This window comes from Macaca nemestrina, chromosome 6 (assembly GCF_043159975.1).
Source record: "Macaca nemestrina isolate mMacNem1 chromosome 6, mMacNem.hap1, whole genome shotgun sequence".
Lineage (NCBI taxonomy): Eukaryota > Metazoa > Chordata > Mammalia > Primates > Cercopithecidae > Macaca > Macaca nemestrina.
The window spans coordinates 137,295,273-137,318,781 of record NC_092130.1 but is presented as its reverse complement, the minus strand read 5'-3'; the positions used below and the strand labels follow the sequence as shown (position 1 = coordinate 137,318,781).

Sequence of the window (23,509 nt, the reverse complement as noted above, 5' to 3'; positions counted from 1 at the left end):
GCTTCAATCTTCTGTGTATGGTTAGTTATCCCAGCACCATTTTTTGAATAGGGAGTCCTTTCCCCGTGGCTTGATTTTGTCAGCTTTGTTGAAGATCAGATGGTCATAGTTATGTGACCTTATTTCTGGGGTCTCTATTCTGTTTCATTGGTCTATGTGTCTGTTTTTGTACCAGTTTTTGTACCAGTACCATGCTACCCGACTTCAAACTATATTACAGGGCTGTAGTATATAGTTTTAGAATATAGTTTTAGAATATAGTTTTACTACTACTATATAGTTTTAGAATATAGTTTTACTACTACAGCCCTGTAGTTTTACTACAGCCCTGTAATATAGTTTGAAGTCAGGTAGCATGGTACTGGTACAACTTTGCTCTTTTTGCTTAAGATTGCCTTGGCTATTGGGGCTCTTTCTGGTTCCATATGAATTTTAAAATAGTTTTTTCTATTAGTTTTATAATAATTTCTAATAGTTTTCCAGTTCATTCTGTAAAGAATGTCATTGGTAGTTTGATAGGAATAGCACTGAATCTGTAAATCACTTTGGGCAGTATGACCACTTTAGTGATATTGATTCTTCCTAACCATGAGCATGGAATGTTTTTCCTTTTTTTTGTGTCATCTCTGATTTCGTTGAACACTGTTTTGTAATTCTCATTGTAGAGATCTTTCGCTTCCCTGATTAGCTGTATTCCTAGCTATTTTATTATTTTTGTGACACTTGTGAATGGGGTTATGTTCCTGATTTGGCCAGGGTTGGCTGTTGTTTGTATATAGGAATGCTAGTGATTTTTATACATTTATTTTGTATCCTAAAAGTTTGCTGAAGTTGTTTATCAGCTGAAGGTGCTTTGGGGCCAAGACTGTGGGGTTTGCTAGGTATAAAATCATGTCATCTCCAAACAAGGATAGTTTGACTTCCTCTTTTCCTATTTGGATGCTCTTTATTTCTTTCTCTTGCCTGATTGCTCTGGCAAAGACTCTTATTACTATGTTGAATAGGAGTGGTGAGAAGAGGGCACCCTTGTATTATGCTGGTTTTCAAAGAGAATGCTTCCTGCTTCTGCACATTCAGTATAATGTTGGCCATGGGTTGGTCATAGATGGCTCTTATTATTTTGAGGTATGTTCCTTTAATACCTAGTTTAGTGAGAGTTTTTAACATGAAAGGTTATTGAGTTTTATTGAAAGCATTTTCTGCATCTATTGAGATAATCATGTGGTTTCTGTCTTTAGTTCTGTTTGTGTGATGAATCACACTTACTGATTTGCATATGTTGAACTGGCCTTGCATCCCTGGGATGAAGCCTACTTGATTGTGGTGTATTAGCTTTTTGATGTGCTGCTGGATTCAGTTTGCAGGTATTTTGTTGAGGATTTTTGCATCAATGTTCATCAACGATAAAGTCTGTGTGTGTGTGTGTGTATGTTTATGTGTGTGTGTGTGTGTGTCTGACAGATTTTGGTGTCAGAATGATGCTGGCCTTATAGAATGAGTTGGGGAGGGGTCTCTCCTCCTCGGTTTTTTCGAATCATTTCTGTAGGAATGGTACCAGCTCTTCTTTGTACATCTGGTAGATTTGAGCTGCCAATTCATCAGATCCTGGGCTTTATTTTGTTTGGTAGACTATTTATTACTGATTCAATTTCTTTATTGGCCTGTTCAGGGAATCAGTTTCTTCCTGGTTCAGTGGGAGGGTGTATGTGTCCAGGAATGTATTCAACTCTTTTAGATTTTCTAGTTTGTGTGTATAGAGATATTTGATAAGAAAGAATATCTGCACATGCACACGTATGTTTATTGCAGCACTATTCACAATAGCAAAGACTTAGAACCAACCCAAATGTCCATCAGTGACAGATTGGATTAAGAAAATGTGGCACATATACACCATGGAATACTATGCAGCCATAAAAAAGGATGAGTTTGTGTCCTTTGTAGGGACATGGATGCAGCTGGAAACCATCATTCTCAGCAAACTATCGCAAGAACAGAAAACCAAATACTGCATGTTCTCACTCATAGGTGGGAATATAACAATGAGATCACTTTGACACAGGAAGGGGAATATCACACACTCGGTCCTATTGTGGGGAGCAGGGAGAGGGGAGGGATAGCATTAGGAGGAATACCTAATGTAAATGGCGAGTTAATGAGTGCAGCACACCAACATGGCACATGTATACATATGTAACAAACCTGCACATTGTGCACATGTACCCTAGAACTTAAAGTATAATAATAAAAAAAAGAATATCTGTCATTTGATATATTTTTCCTCCAATTAAAAGACCTCTAATAGTAGTTTAGGGTCTTCATTATTAGTTTTAAAGATGTAGAAAACTATTTCTCACTTACCTGGGCAAAATAAATGGCCATCTATAGCTCTTTTCAGGTCTTCTTTTCAGGAAAGGGTCAAGTCTTGTGCTCTTTAACCTCTTCCCTGATGTGCCTATATGAAGAGTGGGGAGACCTGGCTTGGCAGCAGTTCATGTGAAAAATAACAACGCACCTTAAATGATCATAATTTTTGTGTGAGGCGGCATTGTGTTGTGGTGGCCATAAATGCTAATACAGACTTAGGCTTTATCAATGAAAGATGTGAGGATATGGTTTTCTTACTGCACCTTATGCATCTAGATCATGTCTAGCACACTGTATTCACTTTGAGGGACTGAGACTGAAGCTGGGCATTGACAATATAGGATACAGATGACTAGGACAGCAGTAGGTCAGGAAGTCTGTCATTCATTAAATATTTGAAAGGACTGAGGGTGTTTTGCTTAGGAGGAATCCAAGGTACATTAGTCCATTTTTGTGCTGCTGATAAAGACATACATGAGATTGGGCAATTCACAAAAGAAGGAGGTTTAATGGACTTGCAGTTCCACATGGGTGGGAAGGCCTCACAATCATGGCAGAAGGCAAGGAGGAGCAAGTCACATCTTACATGGATGGTAGCAAGCCAGAACAAGAGAGCTTGTGCAGGGAAACTCCTTCTAATAAAACCATCAGGTCTCGTGAGACTTATTCACTGTTATGAGAACAGCACAGAAAAGACCTGCCCCCATGATTCAGTTACCTCCCACTGGGGCCCTCCCACAACACGTGGGAATTCAAGGTGAGATTTCGGTAGAGACACAGCCAAACTGTATCATTCCACCTCTGGCCCCTCCCAAATCTCATATCCTCACATTTCAAAACCAATCATGCCTTCCCTATCATCCCCCAAAGTATTAACTCATTTCAACATTAACTCAAAAGTCCACAGTCCAAAGTCTCATAGGAGACAAGGCAAGTCCTTTCTGCCTATGAGCCTGTAAAATCAAAAGCAAGTTAGTTACTTAGATACAATTGGGTAAATACACCCATTTCAAATGGGAGAAATTGGCCAAAACAAAGGGACTACAGGCCCCATGCAAATTTGAAATCCAGTGGGGCAGTCAAATCTTAAAGCTCAAAAAATGATCTCCTTTGACTCCATGCCTCACATCCAGCTTACAGTGATACAAAAGATGGGTTCCCATGGTCTTGGGCAGCTCTGCCCCTGTGGCTTTACAGGGTACAGCCTCCCTCCTGGCTGCTTTCATGGACTGGCATTGAGTTTCTGCAGATTTTCCAGGTGCGTGGTGCAAGCTGTTGGTGGATCTACCGTTCTAGGGTCTGGAGGATGGTGACCCTCTTCTCACAGCTCCACTAGGTGATGCCCGAGTAGAGACTTTATGTGGGTGATCCAACCCCATATTTTCCTTCTGCACTGCCCTAGCGGAGGTTCTCTATGAGGGCCCCACCCCCACAGCAAACTTCTGCCTGGGCACCCAGGTGTTTCTATGCATCTTCTGAAATCTAGGCGAGGGTACCAAACCTCGATTCTTGACTTCTGTGCACACATAGGCTCAACATCACGTGGAATCTACCAAGGCTTGGGGCTTCCACCCTCTGAAGCAACAGCCCAAGCTATACCTTGGCCCCTTTTAGTCATGACTCAAGCGACTGGGACACAGGGCACCAAGTCCCTACACTGCACACAGCAGAGGGACCCTGGGCCTGGCACATGAAACCATTTTTTCCTCCTAAACCTCTGGGCCTTTGATGGGAGGGGCTGCTGCAAAGGTCTCTGACATGCCCTGGAGACATTTTCCCCATGGCCTTGGGGATTAACATTAGGCTCCTCATTACTTATGTAAGTTTCTATAGTTGGCTTGAATTTCTCCTCAGAAAATGGGATTTTTCTTTTCTATCACATTGTCAGGCTGCAAATTTTCCAAACTTTTATGCTGTGTTTGCTTTCTAAAACTGAATGCCTTTAACAGCACCCAAGTCAGCTCTTGAATGATATGCTGCTCAGAAATTTCTTCTGTGAGATATTCTAAATTATCTTGCTCAAGTTCAAAGTTCTGCACACCTCTAGGGCAGGGGTAAAATGCCATCATTCTCTTTGCTAAAACATAACAAGAGTCACCTTTGCCCTAATTCCCAACAAGTTCCTCATCTCCATCTGAGACCACCTCAGCCTGGATTTCATTGTCCATAACATTATCAGCATTTTGATCAAAGCTGTTCAACAAGTCTCTGGGGAGTTCCAAACTTTCCCACATTCTCCTGCCTTCTTCTGAGCCCTCTAAACTGTTCCAACCTCTGCCAGTTACCCAGTTCCAAAGTTGCTTCCACATTTTTGGGTATCTTTTCAACAGTACCCTACTCCCGGTACCAGTTTACTATATTAGTCCATTTTCATGCTGCTGATAAAGACATACCTGAGACTGGGCAATTTATATAAGAAGGAGGTTTAATGGACTTACAGTTTCACATGGCTGGGAAGGTCTCACATTCATGGTGGAAGGCAAGGAGGAGCAAGTCACATCTTACGTGGATGGTGGCAGGCAAAAAAAGGAGAGCTTGTGCAGGAAAACTCCTTCTTATAAAATCATCAGGTCTTGTGAAACTTATTCACTATCATGAGACCAGCATGGGAAAAGATCTGCCCCCATGATTCAATTACCTTCCACCAGGTCCCTTCTACAACACATGGGAATCAAGATGAGATTTGAGTGGGAACACAGCCAAACCATATCACTAGGATAGCTGGCAGGAATCTGCAAATGAAAGAGGTTGTAGATTCATTATGGTTCCAGATGGCACAACTACAGACCTTGGAAAACAATGAGATGGAGTTTCTCTTTGGGTATATATATACCCAAGAGATTATATATATATACACACACACATAATTTATTTATCTTTGGCTTAATATGTATACATTATATATTACATAATATATATTAAGACTGAATATATTAATATATGAATATATATATGGCAAATCCTCAAATAATGTCATTTTTTTCAGTATCATTTTGTTACCACTTTGATGAGAAAAAAAAAATCAATTCCCAGCTGGGGCTATTGTCACTGTGGGGTCTGCACATTCTCACCATGCCTGCATGGGTTTTCTCTGGATTCTCTGCTTTCCTCTCATATCTCAAAGACGTTCATGTTAAGTGAATTGGTGTGTCTACGTGGTCCCAGTCTGAGTGAGTGTGGGTGTCTGGGAGTGCACACTGCAATGAGATGGTGTCCTGTCCGGATCTGATTCCTGCCTTGGGTAAATAATTATCGTATTTGATCTTATTAACTTTCCTAACTGTATGTATAGCTCACATTTATTTCAATGTTTACTATTAGAAATGTTTTGGTTTTTATTTAGAAGTTTGGGGATACTTTTGTGGCCAGAAATATGCTGTAGGAACCTAACTCTTGTTTATATCAATTAGCCTAGAGTAAAATTGGTTTCATTATATCTTGTTTCACTTAAAGTTGCACTTTCTAAAAATTTGCACTTTCTAAGAACTTATGGATAAGTGAGGACTTACTGTATATGAATGAATATATTACTATATGAATATATATGCATACATACACAATATACACATACTTGCACACACACATATGTGTGTGTGTCTGTGTATATATATATGTAGTCTAGTAATGGATTAGACCTTAGAAGGGTCACTGAAGGTATTTAAGCTGAGGCTGGATGGATCTCTTCCAAGAGATAGTATAAACTGCATTTCTTTTTGGACTCATTCATTCATTAATTCATTCACTTCTTATGGAGCCTTTTCTATGTGCCACACACTGCTCCTAGTACTGTGGAGACAGATAAATACTGGGCAAGAAGTTGGATTAAAAAACTTTAAAGACCTTATTATATCTGTGGTCAAAAGAAGTTGCTTGATGCTTTGGTGTCCTTTACCCTAAGTGTAGAGCTCTGCTTGTGTATTACCCACTCTGTGTTTTAGATGCTCCTGTGTGTTCCCATCACATGTCTTCTGTGATGTAGAGTAGTACTTTATATCATTCTCTGAGTGGCTGTAGGCTTTAACATCGTGTGTATGACAATATTTTACCTCCCTACCTTTTTTGTTTTGCTTGCGACGAAGTCTTGCTCTGTCACCCAGGCTGGAGTGCAGTGGCACGATCTTAGCTCATGGCAATCTCCTCCTCCTGGGTTCAAGCGATTCTCCTGCCTCAGCCTCCTGAGTAGCTGGGATTACAGGCACCTGCCATTGTGCCTGGCTAATTTTTGTATTTTTAGTAGAAATGGGGTTTTGCTATGTTGGCTAGGCTGGTCTTGAACTCCTGACCTCAAGTGATCTGCCCATCTTGGCCTTCCAAAGTGCTGGGATTACAGGCATGAGCCACCGTGCCCAGTCATCTCCCTACCTTTGAACAAAGAGGTTAAAGTTGAATGTGAAGTCAGCTTTTGATAGAATAATGTTGATTTTTCATGGGAAACATTTAATTCCAGGCTAGGTGAATAGGTTTTTAAAGATTCAATATTTACCAGAAAGTATGAGAGAACACAATGCTTTTTAAATGTAAGGTGATATTATTTATTAACATTATTGGAAGTTCACTGCACTACAAGCGTATATGGAAGAGTCTGGCTCCAAAGTTATGCTTTTATTTTTCTGAGGAAAGTTATAGTTTCTCCACACTAAGATACCGAATCTTCAACTTCAGTATTTGTAAATTGACTATATATCTGGACTACTTCTGTTTCATTCTGTAGAGATCAGATAGTATCAGAAAAAAGCAGAGGTGCAAAGAACAAAGTGTGCAGATTTAGAGGTGATATTGGGGTCTCTGTACTATGTCCTGTCAAGTAAAGCCAGCTGTTCATTTGTTTCATGTCTAGGTTTGGAATTCACCCAGTTGCAGGCCGCATGCCTGGTCAGCTTAATGTGCTGCTGGCTGAGGCTGGAGTGCCATATGATATTGTGTTGGAAATGGATGAGATCAACCATGATTTTCCAGGTAAGTGATGGGGGCAATGGTGAAGTTTAAATATTCTTACTATGAATAAAGCAGTGCAGATTTGGGATATAAATTGTAGATTAAGTGAAGACTGACTAGTCAGATGAAAAAGAACTTATACCTGGTAGATATTCAGTTGAAATTAAATAAGTGAAAGATAGTGTTGAATAAGATACAAAAGATTCATAAACAGCACAGGTAAATTTTTCTCCCCTGTGAAGAACTGAAGGATGGTGAAAACCTTGGGGTGTAGTGTAGAAATACTGAAGACTGGGGATCTGGGCAGACCTGGCTTTTGAATCCAGATCCTGATTCTCAGCAGCTTGTTACTCAACCTCAGGCTCTTCATTCATGAGTGCTTCTGTTGACAATTTAGTGTCTGATTCTTGCCAGTCTCTGAGATTTTACTGGTTTCCGATTGTACTAATGTATGACTGGTGAAGTAGTTTTCTCTTTCTTTTCTTTTTAAAAAGTACTAGAATTTCCCTAGATAAAGTGCTGTACTTTATAGCTGTCTTAGGGTAGATGTTGAATGGTGATGACATTTGGCCCAAGCCTATGCTTGTTAAAATTAAACCATTTCCCCCTGGCAAATATCCACTGTAAACTTAAAAAATGCTGTTTATTAGAAAAAGTAATGAAATTATGTGTATGTCTAGATTCACATGGCATTTTTTGGCAACATTCTAAGGTAGTTTATATTGCAGTTCTTAAAGAGAAAACTTAGGCCATTTTAATTTTATGTCCCTTTCAGATACCATTGTTGTTAAATTATGTGTAACACCAGCCAGTTCCAGGAATTATGGACATGACTTTAATGCAGATTTTGAGACCATTGTCTATTAGACATCAGACTGTATCTCAAGGGGTTATCTTATTTTATTTTTATGTATCTTTTTTTAACTTTTATTGTAGATTCAGGGGTACATGTGCAGGTTTGTTACATGGTTATATTGTGGGATGCTGAGGGTTAGATGTAGTGAGCATAGTACCCCACAATTTTTCAACCCTTGCCCATGTCCCTCCCACCCCATTCTGGTAGTCTCCAGGTTCTATTGTCGCCATATTTATGTCCCTGAGTACCCAGTGTTTCGCTGTCACTTATAAGTGAGAATGTGCGGTATTTGGTTTTCTGTTCCTGTGTTAATTTGCTTAGGATAATGACCTCCAGCTGTTTCCATGTTGCTGGAAAGGACATGATTTCCATCTTTTTTATGGCTGTGTAGTGTTCCACGGTGTATATGTACCACATTTTCTTTATCCAGTGCACTGTTGATTGACACCTAGGTTGATTCTATGTCTTTGCTATTGTGAATAGTGCTGCAATGAACATGCTAGTGAATGTGTCTTTTGGTAGAAAGATTTGTTTTCTTTTGGATATGTACGCAGTAGTGGGATTGCTGGGTCATGTAGGAGTTCTGAGTTCTTTGAGAATTCTCCAAATTGCTTTCCACAGTGGCTGAACTAATTTACATTTCCACAAACAGTGTGTAAATGTTCCTTTTTCTCCACAGCCTTGCCAGCATCTGTTATTTTTTTGACTTTTGTTAATAGCCGTTCTCACTGGTGTGAGATAGTAATTTCACTGTGGTTTTGCTTTGCATTTCTCTTATGTTTAGTGATGTTCAACATTTCTTCATGTTTGTTGACCACTTGTATGTCTTCTTTTGAGAAATGTCTGTTCATGTCTTTTGCCCGTTTTTAAAATGTGTTTTTTTTGCTTGTTGAGTTAAGTTCCTTATAGATTCTGGATATTAGACCTCTGTCCAATGAATGCATAATTTGTGAATATTTTCTCTCATTCTGTAGCTTGTCTGTTTACTCTCTTGTTAGTTTCTTTTGCTAGGCAGAAGCTCTTTAGTTTAATTAGGTCTCACTTGTCAATTATTGCATTGTTGCAATTGCTTCTGAGGACTTAGTCATACATTTTTCCCGAGGCTGATGTTCAGAATGGTGTTTCCTAGGTTTTCTTCTTCGATTCTTATAGTTTGAGGTTTAAGTGGTCATTTTAAAGGTTGAAAGTGGAATGCAAATTTCATAAAATCATGTGACACTATAGCAAGATCATTTTGAGATCAAAAAAGGGTTATAAAGTCAGATTAGTTAGATTTATTGAGAGGGGAGAAGCATAATAATGCAGGCTGTAGTCAAGAGAGTCAAGTTCAAATGCAAAACCTACTGCTTTTTAGCTGTGTGACATTGGCTGAGTTGCTTCACCTCTCTGATAAAGTTCCTTGTAAAGTGCCTGGCACAAGTGTGAATCCTATATTTTTGTTATTGTTATTATAAAGTAAAGATCACTATAATTTGTCTGAAAATATGTAAAAGTGACCCTTTGAGTTTTGTATTCTTTCTTTTTTCTTTTATTATATAGATACTGATTTGGTCCTTGTAATTGGAGCTAATGACACTGTTAATTCAGCAGCTCAAGAAGATCCCAACTCTATTATTGCAGGCATGCCAGTCCTTGAGGTCTGGAAATCAAAGCAGGTAAAGTTTCAGTCTTGTATTTCATTCTGATAATCAAAGGTTACTTAAAATATACACGCAGAACTTTCTTTGATCATTTGATAAGAAATGATGATGCCTTCTAGGAGGTCCAGGAGTAAGAGCGTGTTTAGGGCCCAGTTTCCTATGTCCAGCTTCTGTCTGTTCTCTGGCCACCAGAGAAACTGAGTGAATGCCCTAATCACAAGTAGAACCAGATGAGATTATGTGGGTGGATTAACAAAATCTGTAACCACAGCTGAAAAAAGAGCTGTGAGCTTTTGTAATGAGTCTGGCTAAATTCCAGATTGAGTCCTGTGAAGCAGATGGCTTCCCTCTGGGACAGTGAGTCAGTATCAATTGCCATCATATACCAAGATGAGCATATTTTTTTCATTTAACTTTCTGAAAGGGAATTTATAAGTTGTTATAGAGTGTCTAGCAGGAAGGTGATTTAGAAATCCAAACAATAACGTGGCATAAGGAAGCAAGCTTCATTCATGTATATTACTTCTGAAAAAGCTAATTGCTAGATTTTAGATAACTCAAAGGCTGGTAAATTTTCCTCTACGTCAGCAGTAGGCACATTTTACCACTACTGAGGCTCCTCTGCATTTAAAAAATCATAATAATGTACATTTCCATTTAATTTTGTTTCTTTTTATTGTAAATATGGGAGTTTAAAACTTAGTATTTGTGATGAGTGAGTAGACATAAAATATACTTGTTCATGGGTGTATGAAAAATTGTATCAGTAGTCAATATTTGAGAATTTGTGAAGTGCATTACTATACTAATGCTATAAGAAAAAGAATACATTTGCACTGCTTCTATTTTTTGATAGATTGCATGTCCTAGTAGACTACAGAAAAGCTTTTCATTTCATTAAGAACTGACTTGATATTCAGCAGGACAGCAACATCCATAACTCATGTCATTGTAAATGTCTATAACTTGTCAATATTATACATTGACTTACATCCTCCATTTTGATTTCTAAGAACATTCTGTTAGTTAGTAGCTCTGTTATTGTGAGAAGCTGGATTGCTCTTTGGGCTTTTATCCTAGAACTTTCTGATATACTTTAAAGTCATAGAAAAGAATAACATAGTTTTCCCACTCAACCTCATCTGTTTTAGAATTTGTAGTGGAAACTTATGCACTAAACTTGTTTTCTTTAGCACATTCATAGAAAAATGCTTATTTTGCTGACTAGAAAATGGTGTACATGGTCTTTCTAGAGAAAAAAGCACTAGGAAGAAAATAATTGTCATCTTGTCACTCAGAGATAAATTATTGACATGACTTTTTCTCTAATGGATATAAGAATAAGGGCACACTTAAGTATTAAAGTTAATACAATGTAAACATATGTTAAAAATACTTCTTGTGTAAAGTCCCTGCACTAAATAATTAGTAGTGGTACATGCCTTGTTCAAAGGTAGTGAAGAACAATGTTTGTGTGCCTAACATGTCCTAGACAGGTCTGTTAAATACACTATGTCATTTTATCTCTGGTTCTCAGGTGATTGTTATGAAGAGGTCTTTGGGCGTTGGCTATGCTGCAGTGGACAATCCAATCTTCTACAAACCTAACACGGCCATGCTTCTAGGTGATGCTAAGAAAACATGTGATGCGCTCCAGGCGAAAGTTAGAGAATCCTATCAGAAGTAAATATTAAGGATCAAGCTGTTGGCTAATAAAGCCACCTCTGCAGTTGTGGGAACAGGAAAATAAAGTATCAGTATACATGGTGATGTACATCTGTAGCAAAGCTCTTGGAAGAAAAGGAAGACTGAAGAAAGCAAAGCAAATACTGTATAGAGAGATTTTTCAAAAGCAGTGATCCCTCAATTTTAAAAAAGGATTGAAAATTCTAAATGTCTTTCTGTGCATATTTTTTGTGTTAGGAATCAAAAATATTTTATAAAAGGAGAAAGAACAGCCTCATTTTAGATGTAATCCTGTTGGATTTTTTATGCCTCCTCAGTAACGAGAAATGTTTTAAGAAACTAAGTGTTTAGGATTTCAGGACTTAACATTATACATGGCTCTGAAATATCTGACACAATGTAAACATTGCAGGCACCTGCATTTTGTGTTTTTTTTTTTCAACAAATGTGACTAATTTGAAACTTTTATGAACTTCTGAGCTGTCCCCTTGCAATTTAACCACAGTTTGAATTAACCATATCAAATCTGTTTTAATTTTTTAAACTGTACCTCAGAGTCTATATTTCAAGGGCATATTTTCTCACTACTATTTTAATACATTAAAGGACTAAATAATCTTTCAGAGATGCTGGAAACAAATCATTTGCTTTATATGTTTCATTAGAACACCAATGAAACATACAACTTGAAAATTAGTAATAGTTGTATTTTAGAAAATCCCATTTCTAATTGGAGATCTCTTCAATTTCAATCAACTTATAATATGTAGTACTGTATTAAGTGCACTTGAGTGGAATTCAACATTTGACTAATAAAATGAGTTCATCGTGTTGGCAAGTGATGTAGCAATTATCTCTGGTGACAAAAGAGTAAAATCAAATATTTCTGCCTGTTAAAAATATCAAAGGAAGACCCGCTACTATGAAATAGATGACATTAATCTGTCTTCACTGTTTATAATAGGGATGGATTTTCTTTCAAATCAGTGTATGTTTTGAGGTCTTATGTAATTGAGAGAAATGGTGGCTTTTTTTTGCTACCTCTTTGTTCATCTAAGCACCAGTAAAGATCATGTCTTTTTATACAAGTCTAGATTTTCTTTGTGACTTTGCTACTGTGCCTAAAGCTCTAAATATAGGTGAATGTGTGATGAATACTCAGATTATTTGTCTCTCTATGTAATTAATTTGATACTAAGTTTCTCATAAAATTATTAACACATGAAAGACAATCTCTAAACCAGAAAAAGAAGTAGTACAAATTTTGTTACTGTAATGCTCGTGTTTAGTGAGTTTAAAACACACAGTATCTTTTGGTTTTACAATCAGTTTCTATTTGGCTGTGCCTGAGATAAAGATCTGTGGGTGTGTGTGTGTGGGGGGGGTGTGTGTGTGTGGTAAAGCAGAAAAGACTTTTTTAAAAGTTTTAAGTGATAAATGCAATTTGTTAATTGATCTTAGGTCACTAGTAAACTCAGGGCTTAATTATATCATGAATATTCCATTAGAAGAAAGTAAACACCATCTTTATTCCTGCCCTTTTCCTTCTCTCAAAGTAGTCATAGCTATATCTAGAAAGAAGCAATTTTGATTTCTTGAAAAGGTAGTTCCTACACTCAGTTTAAACTAAAAATAATCATACTTGGATTTATTAATTTATTTTTGTCATAGTAACATTTTTAATTTATATATATTTTTACTTAGTATGATCTTACTCTTTGCTATTTGCCAATCCTTTGTCATCAATTGTGTTAAGTGAATTGAAAATTCATGCTCTGTTCATTTTATTTTACTTTATTGGTTAGGATATTTAAAGGATTTTTGTATATGTAATTTCTTTTTTTTAAAAATTTATTTATTATTATTATACTTTAAGTTCTAGGGTACATGTGCATAACGTGCAAGTTTGTTACATATGTATTCTTGTGCCATGTTGGTGTGCTGCACCCATCAACTCGTCAGCACCCATCAACTCGTCATTTACATCAGGTATAACTCCCAATGCAATCCCTCCCCCTTCCCCCCTCCCCATGATAGGCCCCGGTGTGTGATGTTCCCCTTCCCGAGTCCAAGTGATCTCATTGTTCAGTTCCCACCTATGAGTGAGAACATGCGGTGTTTGGTTTTCTGTTCTTGTGATAGTTTGCTAAGAATGATGGTTTCCAGCTGCATCCATGTCCCTACAAAGGACACAAACTCATCCTTTTTGATGGCTGTATAGTATTCCATGGTGTATATGTGCCACATTTTCTTAATCCAATCTGTCACGGATGGACATTTGGGTTGATTCCAAGTCTTTGCTATTGTGAATAGTGCTGCCATAAACATACGTGTGCATGTGTCTTTATAGCAGCATGATTTATAATCCTTTGGGTATATACCCAGTAATGGGATGGCTGGGTCATATGGTACATCTAGTTCTAGATCCTTGAGGAATCGCCATACTGTTTTCCATAATGGTTGAACTAGTTTACAATCCCACCAACAGTGTAAAAGTGTTCCTATTTCTCCACATCCTCTCCAGCACCTGTTGTTTCCTGACTTTTTAATGATCGCCATTCTAACTGGTGTGAGATGGTATCTCATTGTGGTTTTGATTTGCATTTCTCTGATGGCCAGTGATGATGAGCATTTTTTCATGTGTCTGTTGGCTGCATAAATGTCTTCTTTTGAGAAATGTCTGTTCATATCCTTTGCCCACTTTTTGATGGGGTTGTTTGTTTTTTTCTTGTAAATTTGTTTGAGTTCTTTGTAGGTTCTGGATATTAGCCCTTTGTCAGATGAGTAGATTGCAACAATTTTCTCCCATTCTGTAGGTTGCCTGTTCACTCTGATGGTAGTTTCTTTTGCTGTGCAGAAGCTCTTTAGTTTAATGAGATCCCATTTGTCAATTTTGGCTTTTGCTGCCATTGCTTTTGGTGTTTTAGACATGAAGTCTTTGCCCATGCCTATGTCCTGAATGGTACTACCTAGGTTTTCCTCTAGGTTTTCCTCTAGACCTAATTTTTTGTATTAGGTCTAACATTTAAGTCTCTAATCCATCTTGAATTAATTTTCGTATAAGGAGTAAGGAAAGGATCCAGTTTCAGCTTTCTACTTATGGCTAGCCAATTTTCCCAGCACCATTTATTAAATAGGGAATCCTTTCCCCATTTCTTGTTTCTCTCAGGTTTGTCAATGATCAGATGGCTATAGATGTGTGGTATTATTTCTGAGGACTCTGTTCTGTTCCATTGGTCTATATCTCTGTTTTGGTACCAGTACCATGCTGTTTTGGTTACTGTAGCCTTGTAGTATAGTTTGAAGTCAGGTAGCGTGATGCCTCCAGCTTTGTTCTTTTGACTTAGGATTGTCTTGGAGATGCGGGCTCTTTTTTGGTTCCATAGGAACCTTAAAGCAGTTTTTTCCAATTCTGTGAAGAAACTCATTGGTAGCTTGATGGGGATGGCATTGAATCTATAAATAACCTTGGGCAGTATGGCCATTTTCACGATATTGATTCTTGCTATCCATGAGCATGGTATGTTCTTCCATTTGTCTGTGTCCTCTTTGATTTCACTGAGCAGTGGTTTGTAGTTCTCCTTGAAGAGGTCCTTTACATCCCTTGTAAGTTGGATTCCTAGGTATTTTATTCTCTTGGAAGCAATTGTGAATGGAAGTTCATTCCTGATTTGGCTCTCTGTTTGTCTGTTACTGGTGTATAAGAATGCTTGTGATTTTTGCACATTAATTTTGTATCCTGAGACTTTGCTGAAGTTGCTTATCAGCTTAAGGAGATTTTGGGCTGAGACAATGGGGTTTTCTAAATATACAATCATGTCATCTGCAAAGAGGGACAATTTGACTTCTTCTTTTCCTAACTGAATACCCTTTGATTTCTTTCTCTTGCCTAATTGCCCTAGCCAGAACGTCCAACACTATGTTGAATAGGAGTGGTGAGAGAGGGCATCCCTGTCTTGTGCCAGTTTTCAAAGGGAATTTTTCCAGTTTTTGCCCATTCAGTATGATATTGGCTGTGGGTTTGTCATAAATAGCTCTTATTATTTTGAGGTACGTTCCATCAATACCGAATTTATTGAGCGTTTTTAGCATGAAGGGCTGTTGAATTTTGTAAAAAGCCTTTTCTGCATCTATTAAGATAATCATGTGGTTCTTGTCTTTGGTTCTGTTTCTATGCTGGATTATGTTTATTGATTTGCAAATGTTGAACCAGCCTTGCATCCCAGGGATGAAGCCCACTTGATCATGGTGGATAAGCTTTTTGATGTGTTGCTGAATCCGGTTTGCCAGTATTTTATTGAGGATTTTTGCATCGATGTTCATCAGGGATATTGGTCTAAAATTCTCTTTTTTTGTTGTGTCTCTGCCAGGCTTTGGTATCAGGATGATGTTGGCCTCATAAAATGAGTTAGGGAGGATTCCCTCTTTTTCTATTGATTGGAATAGTTTCAGAAGGAATGGTACCAGCTCCTCCTTGTACCTCTGGCAGAATTCAGCTGTGAATCCATCTGGTCCTGGACTTTTTTTTGGTTGGTAGGCTATTAATTATTGCCTCAATTTCAGAGCCTGCTAAAGGTCTATTCAGGGATTCAACTTCTTCCTGGTTTAGTCTTGGAAGAGTGTAAGTGTCCAGGAAATTATCCATTTCTTCTAGATTTTCCAGTTTATTTGCGTAGAGATGTTTATAGTATTCTCTGATGGTAGTTTGTATTTATGTGGGGTCGGTGGTGATATCCCCTTTATCATTTTTTATTGCGTCGATTTGATTCTTCTCTCTTTTCTTCTTTATTAGTCTTGCTAGTGGTCTGTCAATTTTGTTGATCTTTTCAAAAAACCAACTCCTGGATTCATTGATTTTTTGGAGGGCTTTTTGTGTCTCTATCTCCTTCAGTTCTGCTCTGATCTTAGTTATTTCTTGCCTTCTGCTAGCTTTCGAATGTGTTTGCTCTTGCTTCTCTAGTTCTGTTAATTGCGATGTTAGAGTGTCAATTTTAGATCTTTTCTGCTTTCTCTTGTGGGCATTTAGTGCTATAAATTTCCCTCTACACACTGCTTTAAATGTGTCCCAGAGATTCTGGTATGTTGTATCTTTGTTCTCATTGGTTTCAAAGAACATCTTTATTTCTGCCTTCATTTCGTGATGTACCCAGTAGTCATTCAGGAGCAGGTTGTTCAGTTTCCATGTAGTTGAGTGGTTTTGATTGAGTTTCTTAGTCCTGAGTTCTAGTTTGATTGCACTGTGGTCTGAGAGACAGTTTGTTATAATTTCTGTTCTTGTACATTTGCTGAGGAGTGCTTTACTTCCAATTATGTGGTCAATTTTGGAGTAAGTACGATGTGGTGCTGAGAAGAATGTATATTCTCTTGGAGATTGCTTGAGGTCCACTCCAGACCCTGTTTGCCTGGGTATCAGCAGCAGAGCCTGCAGAAGATAGAATATTGCTGAACAGTGAGTGTACCTGTCTGATTCTTGCTTTGGAAGCTTCCTCTCAGGGGTGTACTCCACCCTGTGAGGTGTGGGGTGTCAGACTGCCCCTAGTGGGGGATGTCTCCCAGTTAGGCTACTCAGGGGTCAGGGACCCACTTGAGCAGGCAGTCTGTCCCTTCTCAGATCTCATCCTCTGTGTTGGGAGATCCGCTGCTCTCTTCAAAGCTGTCAGATAGAGTCGTTTGCATCTGCAGAGGTTTCTGCTGCTTTTGTTATTGTTTACTGTGCCCTGTCCCCAGAGGTGGAGTCTACAGAGACAGGCAGGTTTCCTTGAGCTGCTGTGAGCTCCACCCAGTTCGAGCTTCCCAGCAGCTTTGTTTACCTACTTAAGCCTCAGCAATGGCGGGCGCCCCTCCCCCAGCCTCGCTGCTGCCTTGCCGGTAGATCACAGACTGCTGTGCTAGCAATGAGGGAGGCTCCGTGGGCATGGGATCCTCCAGGCCAGGTGTGGGATATACTCTCCTGGTGTGCCTGTTTGCTTAAAGCGCAGTACTGGGGTGGGAGTTACCCGATTTTCCAGGTGTTGTGTGTCTCAGTTCCCCTGGCTAGGAAAAGGGATTCCCTTCCCCCTTGCGCTTCCCAGGTGAGGCGATGCCTCACCCTGCTTCAGCTCTCGCTGGTTGGGCTGCAGCAGCTGACCAGCACAGATCGTCCGGCACTCCCCAGTGAGATGAACCCAGTACCTCAGTTGAAAATGCAGAAATCACTGGTCTTCTTTGTCGCTCGCGCTGGGAGTTGGAGACTGGTACTGTTCCTATTCGGCCATCTTGCTCCACCCACTCCGCAATTTCTTAAATTAGTATTCCAAAAGGTTAGTGGACTTAGATTATAAATTATGGCAAAAATCTAAAAACAACAGAAATGATTTTTGTACATTCTGTTTCATTATTCCTCTTTTTCCAATAAGTCATACAATTGGTAGATATGACTTATTTTATTTTTGTATTATTCACTATATCTTTTTGATATTTAAGTATAAATAATTTTAAAAAATTTGTTGTACCTTATAGCCTGTCACCAAAAAAAAAAAAAAAAAAAAAAAATTATCCATAGGTAGTGAAATGCTAATGTTGATTTGTCTTTTAGGGCATACTAACTATCCTTTATTTTCTCATTTGTCTTAAATTAGGAGTTTGTTTTTAAATTACTCATCTAAGCAAAAAATGTGTATAAGTAAATGTATAATTTTTACACATTATATATGTTTATATTGCTACCCATGTATCTTTCTGGACAGTTTTCTAACATATAGACTCTCATTTTATATTCTCTTTTTTCTAGGAATTAGAATAGAGAGGACTAATAGAGACTAATAATGTCTTCATGCAGTAGGCTTTTAGCCCTTTACTGAGTCAGGAAATATCAGTTAAGTATTTGGTAATGAATTTGGAAAGGGAACCGTGGCCTTTCTGATTCTACCCAAGTCATGACCCTAACTTTTAGATTTTGCCATATTCTTGCATCCAATATAAATATAAAATATATTATTTATCAGTAAACTTTAAGGTTTCATACAATTTATCTGATCCCAAAGCTTTATTCTTTAAAAGTAGTAACTTGTGACTCATATGTTCATCTAACCGAGGGACAAATTTTCTAGTCCCTGAGGCATAAGTCTTGTGAATTAAAGCATTCGAGTACTGGAAAGCTCTTTTGTGTAACTAGGAAGAATAGACCAAGTATCTAATTTATAGTTCACCAGTTTTTGAGAGCATTTTCCAACAAATATTATTCGGTGAGAATAGTAAACAACAACAACAAAAACCCAAAACCCTTCCCTTCAGTGGCAGCAACTTGCATAATCCAGCTGTTCTTTAGATTCTCAAAGGAATGAATAATTAGGCTAATTAACAAGGAGGAAAAGAATTTTTCTAAGTGAAACTTTTAAAGTATTGTTTAGTAAAGTAGCAGAAATGGTCACATTTGGATTTCAAAGCACTCAGAGTTCTTAAACTTTTGTCTCTTAGAAGTTACATATTAGGCTGAGGAATTGAACTTTTTTTTATTATTTAAGTGAATTAAAGGCATTTAGCATGGCATATGTTGTAATTCTGAATGGAAATCTTTTGGATATTGGCAACAAAATGATGTATATGATGAGAACAGTAATTAGAGCAACCAATATTTGAAACTCCTATATATAATGATTAAGATAGTGGTAGAAAAAAATGGACCATAGAAGATAATTTATTTGGGGAAATAGTAGGGAATCCTAACAGAATGGTAGACAAAGCTAAGAACTTTAAAAGTTGAAACCCTAAATAGTGGGGAGATATTACATCACTGTCATCTTGATTGTGAATGCATATGACTGCCTCATCATTCTATGGAAAATATTTGTACTTCATGTTTTGCCAAAGATTACTGCCTTGAGCTCTGCCTTCCAGTTCTTGCCAAAAGCATATTTATGAAGGATAACACTAGTGTAAAAATTGCCTAAAAGATATAGAGTCCAGTTTGTCCCTGGATATTTCATATTTTATCCATAGACAAAACCAGCTCTTCAGAGATCTGGACAGTTAGGCCACATTGTTTGGGTCACTGTGAAAAACAGACATAAAGACATTGGAATGAAGAGAGTCAAGGTGATCTTGCTTGCCTAAGGTGACTGTGAATTCAGAGGGGAGTCCACGTGGCAGCAATAGGATAGTGTCAAAAAGAAGTGGTTGTTAGGGACTTTGAGAAGAATTGAGGAAGGGGATGTGGATTTGGGGGAATGTAGGTGACACTTAGGATGATGGTGGCTAGTTCTTTCCCCCCATGGAGACAAGTGAAAAGGAAGTGGGAGCCCGGAGCAAGGAAGTGGGGGATGCTTAAGTTTCCCCTATGTAAAGATGGAATATGAAGATCTAATAAACTTTTTGTCATCCTCCTTCCTGTTGCATTTGGGAATATGAAAAAATACAAAGTATCAGTGTGATATGATGTAGGGAATAATAAAAACCTTTGGAAAAGGACCATTTAGAAATTGAAATAATGCCATTTTTATTCTATTACTTCATTTTTGGTTTACTATGGGAAAAGCAGAACTCAGGAATGTCTACAGTCAGGGATAGAATTAGACTCCACCAGTGAAGTTTTGCACTTCATATTTTGCCGGTGATTACCACCTTGTGTTATGCTTTTCAGTGTCTTTCTGGAACTGATTTTTTAAAAGCCAGTGAGTTATTATCAGTCAGACTTGTCTTTTTTTTCCCCCCTCCCAGTTAGGGGGTGCACTTTTCACAAAAATACAGTGATTAACGCTAATGGAGCAGGGTCCTGTGCCTGGCTAATTCTCTTTAGACTTTGTGATTCTAGTCCGCAGTTAGACACATGGAGGCAGCAGCATCAGTGGGTTAGAACTGAAAGGTCATATCTAAAACTCTCCAGAGAAAAGGGAGAATGTGAGACTAAATAACCCCTTTGTGCTATGACAGGAGGGAGATAATTTCTTCCCCAGAGGGATGAAGACGAATTTCATCCCTTATCTTTAGGATGATTTGTCACTAGTCTGAGTTTAATGGAACACTGTGCTTCAGAAATCATTTCTTCTAGAAAGAGCCTTTTAAAGCTTTACTGACTCATGGAAAATTTTGAGTCCTTAAATTATAGCTAACTCTCTGGTTTTGTCCCATTAGGATATATATGGGCATGGAAGCTTACACATAGTTCAGGTCCACATCCTTGTGTCTGATTGGGAGTAACTGCCCCATGAGCGCTGGGTACAGTTATAGTAACTAGGAAGTGTGTTTTTTTAAGGATTAGAATCACCATTGTAAATGAGACCAATAGAACATTCAAAGACTATAACACAAAAATCATATGGGGATGCTATATGTGTAAGGATTTCAGAATATCTGTCCTGGCTTCAGTCCTCGTTGTAATGTGTCTTTCCCAGAATACTGTTTTATACATGCTGCTCCAAAGGGTGGATTTTAGTGATGAACTCAGTATGAATATTTAGATGGTGGCATTGTTATGAAAGTTGTTACTGTTTCTACAAAATGAATCAATTTTGATTATGATTAGATTTCTAGAGTGTATTGCCTCTTGATAAATTAAGCACAAAGGCATAAATATGTATAAACACACATATATATTATGTGTATATATATTATGTAAATAAATATACATATATAACCATGCCAGGTAGAGGAAGAGGAATGTATACTATATATGTTTCTCATTGACTTCTGTTCAAGACTCATTATCTGGAATTTTATTCTGGCTCAATTTTTTTTTCTTTTTTTTAAGGTTATAGATAGAAAGACCTTGTTCCTTTATTTAAAGTGTTCATTGGGTGGATAATAGTAATAGCATCTACTAGTTAATGAGTACTCATTTTGTGCTAGGCAACATTCTATTAACATCCTATGGGTTTCAGTGCATCCTACAGTAGAAAATGGCAGAGTTGGACTTAAACTGAAATCTGGCTGATGGTGAGGTCCACTTAACCATTCAATTGACTTCTGTTAAAAATAAAGGAAAGCATGTAAGTCATAAAAGGGAAAAAAAGCAGTTAAACTTCATCAATAAGATGCCATTTATTTATAAAATGACAAGAAGTTTCCAATTTCATAGAGAAAATAAGAGCATAATTATATGCCATTTTTACATAGAATTATGAAAGTTGGTTATATAGTCATAATTTGCATTTCCACCCATTCTCTCTGTAAGCAGCTATTGCCATTTTTTTCTCATACACAAAAGCCTGTATCTGAGAATACATCTTCCTTAGGAGCAGAAAAAAGGCAGCTTTGGAGCAGATTCTCCACCTTTCTGGGTTTTGCTTTCCAGAACAGTACCGGCTCCGCCTCCTTGCTTGCTTTGATCTCTTGCACCTTCCTACTTCACAGCTGGTTAGACAAAAGCTTTTTGCTGAGGATTTTCATTTCTCAAAGGCCACAAACTCGATGTGCCAAAATATGACTTCGTTTTCCTATAACTGAAATGAATACCTCTCTTGAGCCTCTATATTCTCTGTTGATGTAAATTTCACCTTAATTCAGCATGTTTCCTTCTCGTTCTCCTACTGCTGGGGACACATCTTCATTCAAAGGCAAAGTGGGTGGGCACCAAGGTAAATGACTAATGTCACAGTTTTGTGTACTGAGTTGTGTCCTGGTCTTCATCCATCCTGTCTGGCATCCCTTAGAAGCACATTGTCATAGCTAGTCTTGGTTACTGATAGCTTTGTACACTGACATTCTCTACTTCTTCTTTGGTCTAAATGAAATAGAAGTTACAAGGTGTTTAAAGCAGCGTGGAATGGGAAGGAAGAAATGCATGAGGTAGAGGGTATGATAATCTCAACAGATTCTGGCAAATTTCTCCTATGACTACAACTTATATTTGGGGTGAAATTTAAAAAAGCCTGGGTAGGAGAATGGAATATTAGTGCTATTTTCACAAGGAAAATAGTAGGTATTCTATTTAAATAATTTATGATGGAATTGATCTAAGCAAAAAAAAAAAAAAAAAAAAAAAAAAAAAAAAGTTGAGGTGCCATTTAATTCATCTCCTGAGACTAACTCAATTGCTTCACAAATCTTTACTTTGAGAAATTTAGCGAGACAGTGAATTGTTTGGGGGAAGGAATAAAAAGTACTGCCCTAGGATGAATGAAAAGTACACTGTCATCTAATTCCTATTAGTTTTTTTCCAGCAATGCTTTGGTGTTAAATGTATAGCCAAACGTTGAAAGGAACCATTCATTCATAGTTGGAACACATCTGAAACAAACACAGAAAGGTCAAAACACAGCTCTTTTGATAAGTATTCTTTTAGGAACACAAGTTAGCATTTGCAGCCCATTTTTTCGTACTGATGTATTACTCAGGAAATCTTTTCAAAAAAATGATTTCTATGTATGCTGTTAATTGTAATTTTTACTAGAGAAATTGGAGCACAAAAACATCACAACCTTCCTGTAATTACCCTGTGGCAGATAGAACTTCAAGAATTATGTCTTCTGCCAATTAAGGATATTTTTCTTTAATTATAAGTACTTGGACATTTCAGTAAATGTAATGGTTCATATTTTATGCATAAGATTTTTCCTTCTGTGGAAAAATATTTTTTCCCCATAGAAATGAAGTTGGGCAAAATGGAACAAAGAAGACAAATGTGTAAAATTGCCATGATTTAATATTTTTATACCACCATCTGAGCATAAAATTAGACTATACTATAGGGAGAGCATGGAGCAATAACATCACTGGTGTTCTTGATGGACTTGAGCCTGTGGGATGAGAGGGCTTGTTGAGGTGGGACACAGATTGAGAAAGGTGAAGTGGTTACCGCTATGCATGGGGACCGTTCATTTTCCATGAGATGGAGAGGAAAAGCCCCTGGAAGGAAGAGAGACCAAACCAGCATTTGTGAGATGGGAGTGAAACCCAAACTGTGACAGTTCTTTTCAATTCAAAATAGTGGTAGGGGACATCAAAGGGGAGAAGAATTAGAGAGACAATGAGCATGAGATTTTTGGAAGGGATGTGGAGTAAGGAGTTGCAATTCAAACTAGAAGAAGCTATAAAAGGAACTAGTGGTAGC

At 37.8% G+C, this 23,509-nt stretch overlaps 1 protein-coding gene across 6 annotated transcripts in view; it reads left to right on the top strand.

Moving 5' to 3' along the window:
- Positions 1-12,322, top strand: part of LOC105487487 (nicotinamide nucleotide transhydrogenase) — a 101,140-nt gene extending 88,818 nt beyond the window's left edge. For all 6 annotated transcript variants that reach the window (XM_011750952.3, XM_011750951.3, XM_011750950.2 and 3 more), the window contains 3 exons: positions 7,205-7,323; positions 9,698-9,813; positions 11,336-12,322. In XM_011750952.3, coding sequence (XP_011749254.2) covers positions 7,205-7,323; positions 9,698-9,813; positions 11,336-11,485 — 385 coding nt within the window. In that variant the 3' untranslated portion in view covers positions 11,486-12,322. The remainder of the gene's footprint in view (positions 1-7,204; positions 7,324-9,697; positions 9,814-11,335) is intronic.
- The last annotated feature ends 11,187 nt before the right edge of the window (positions 12,323-23,509 follow it).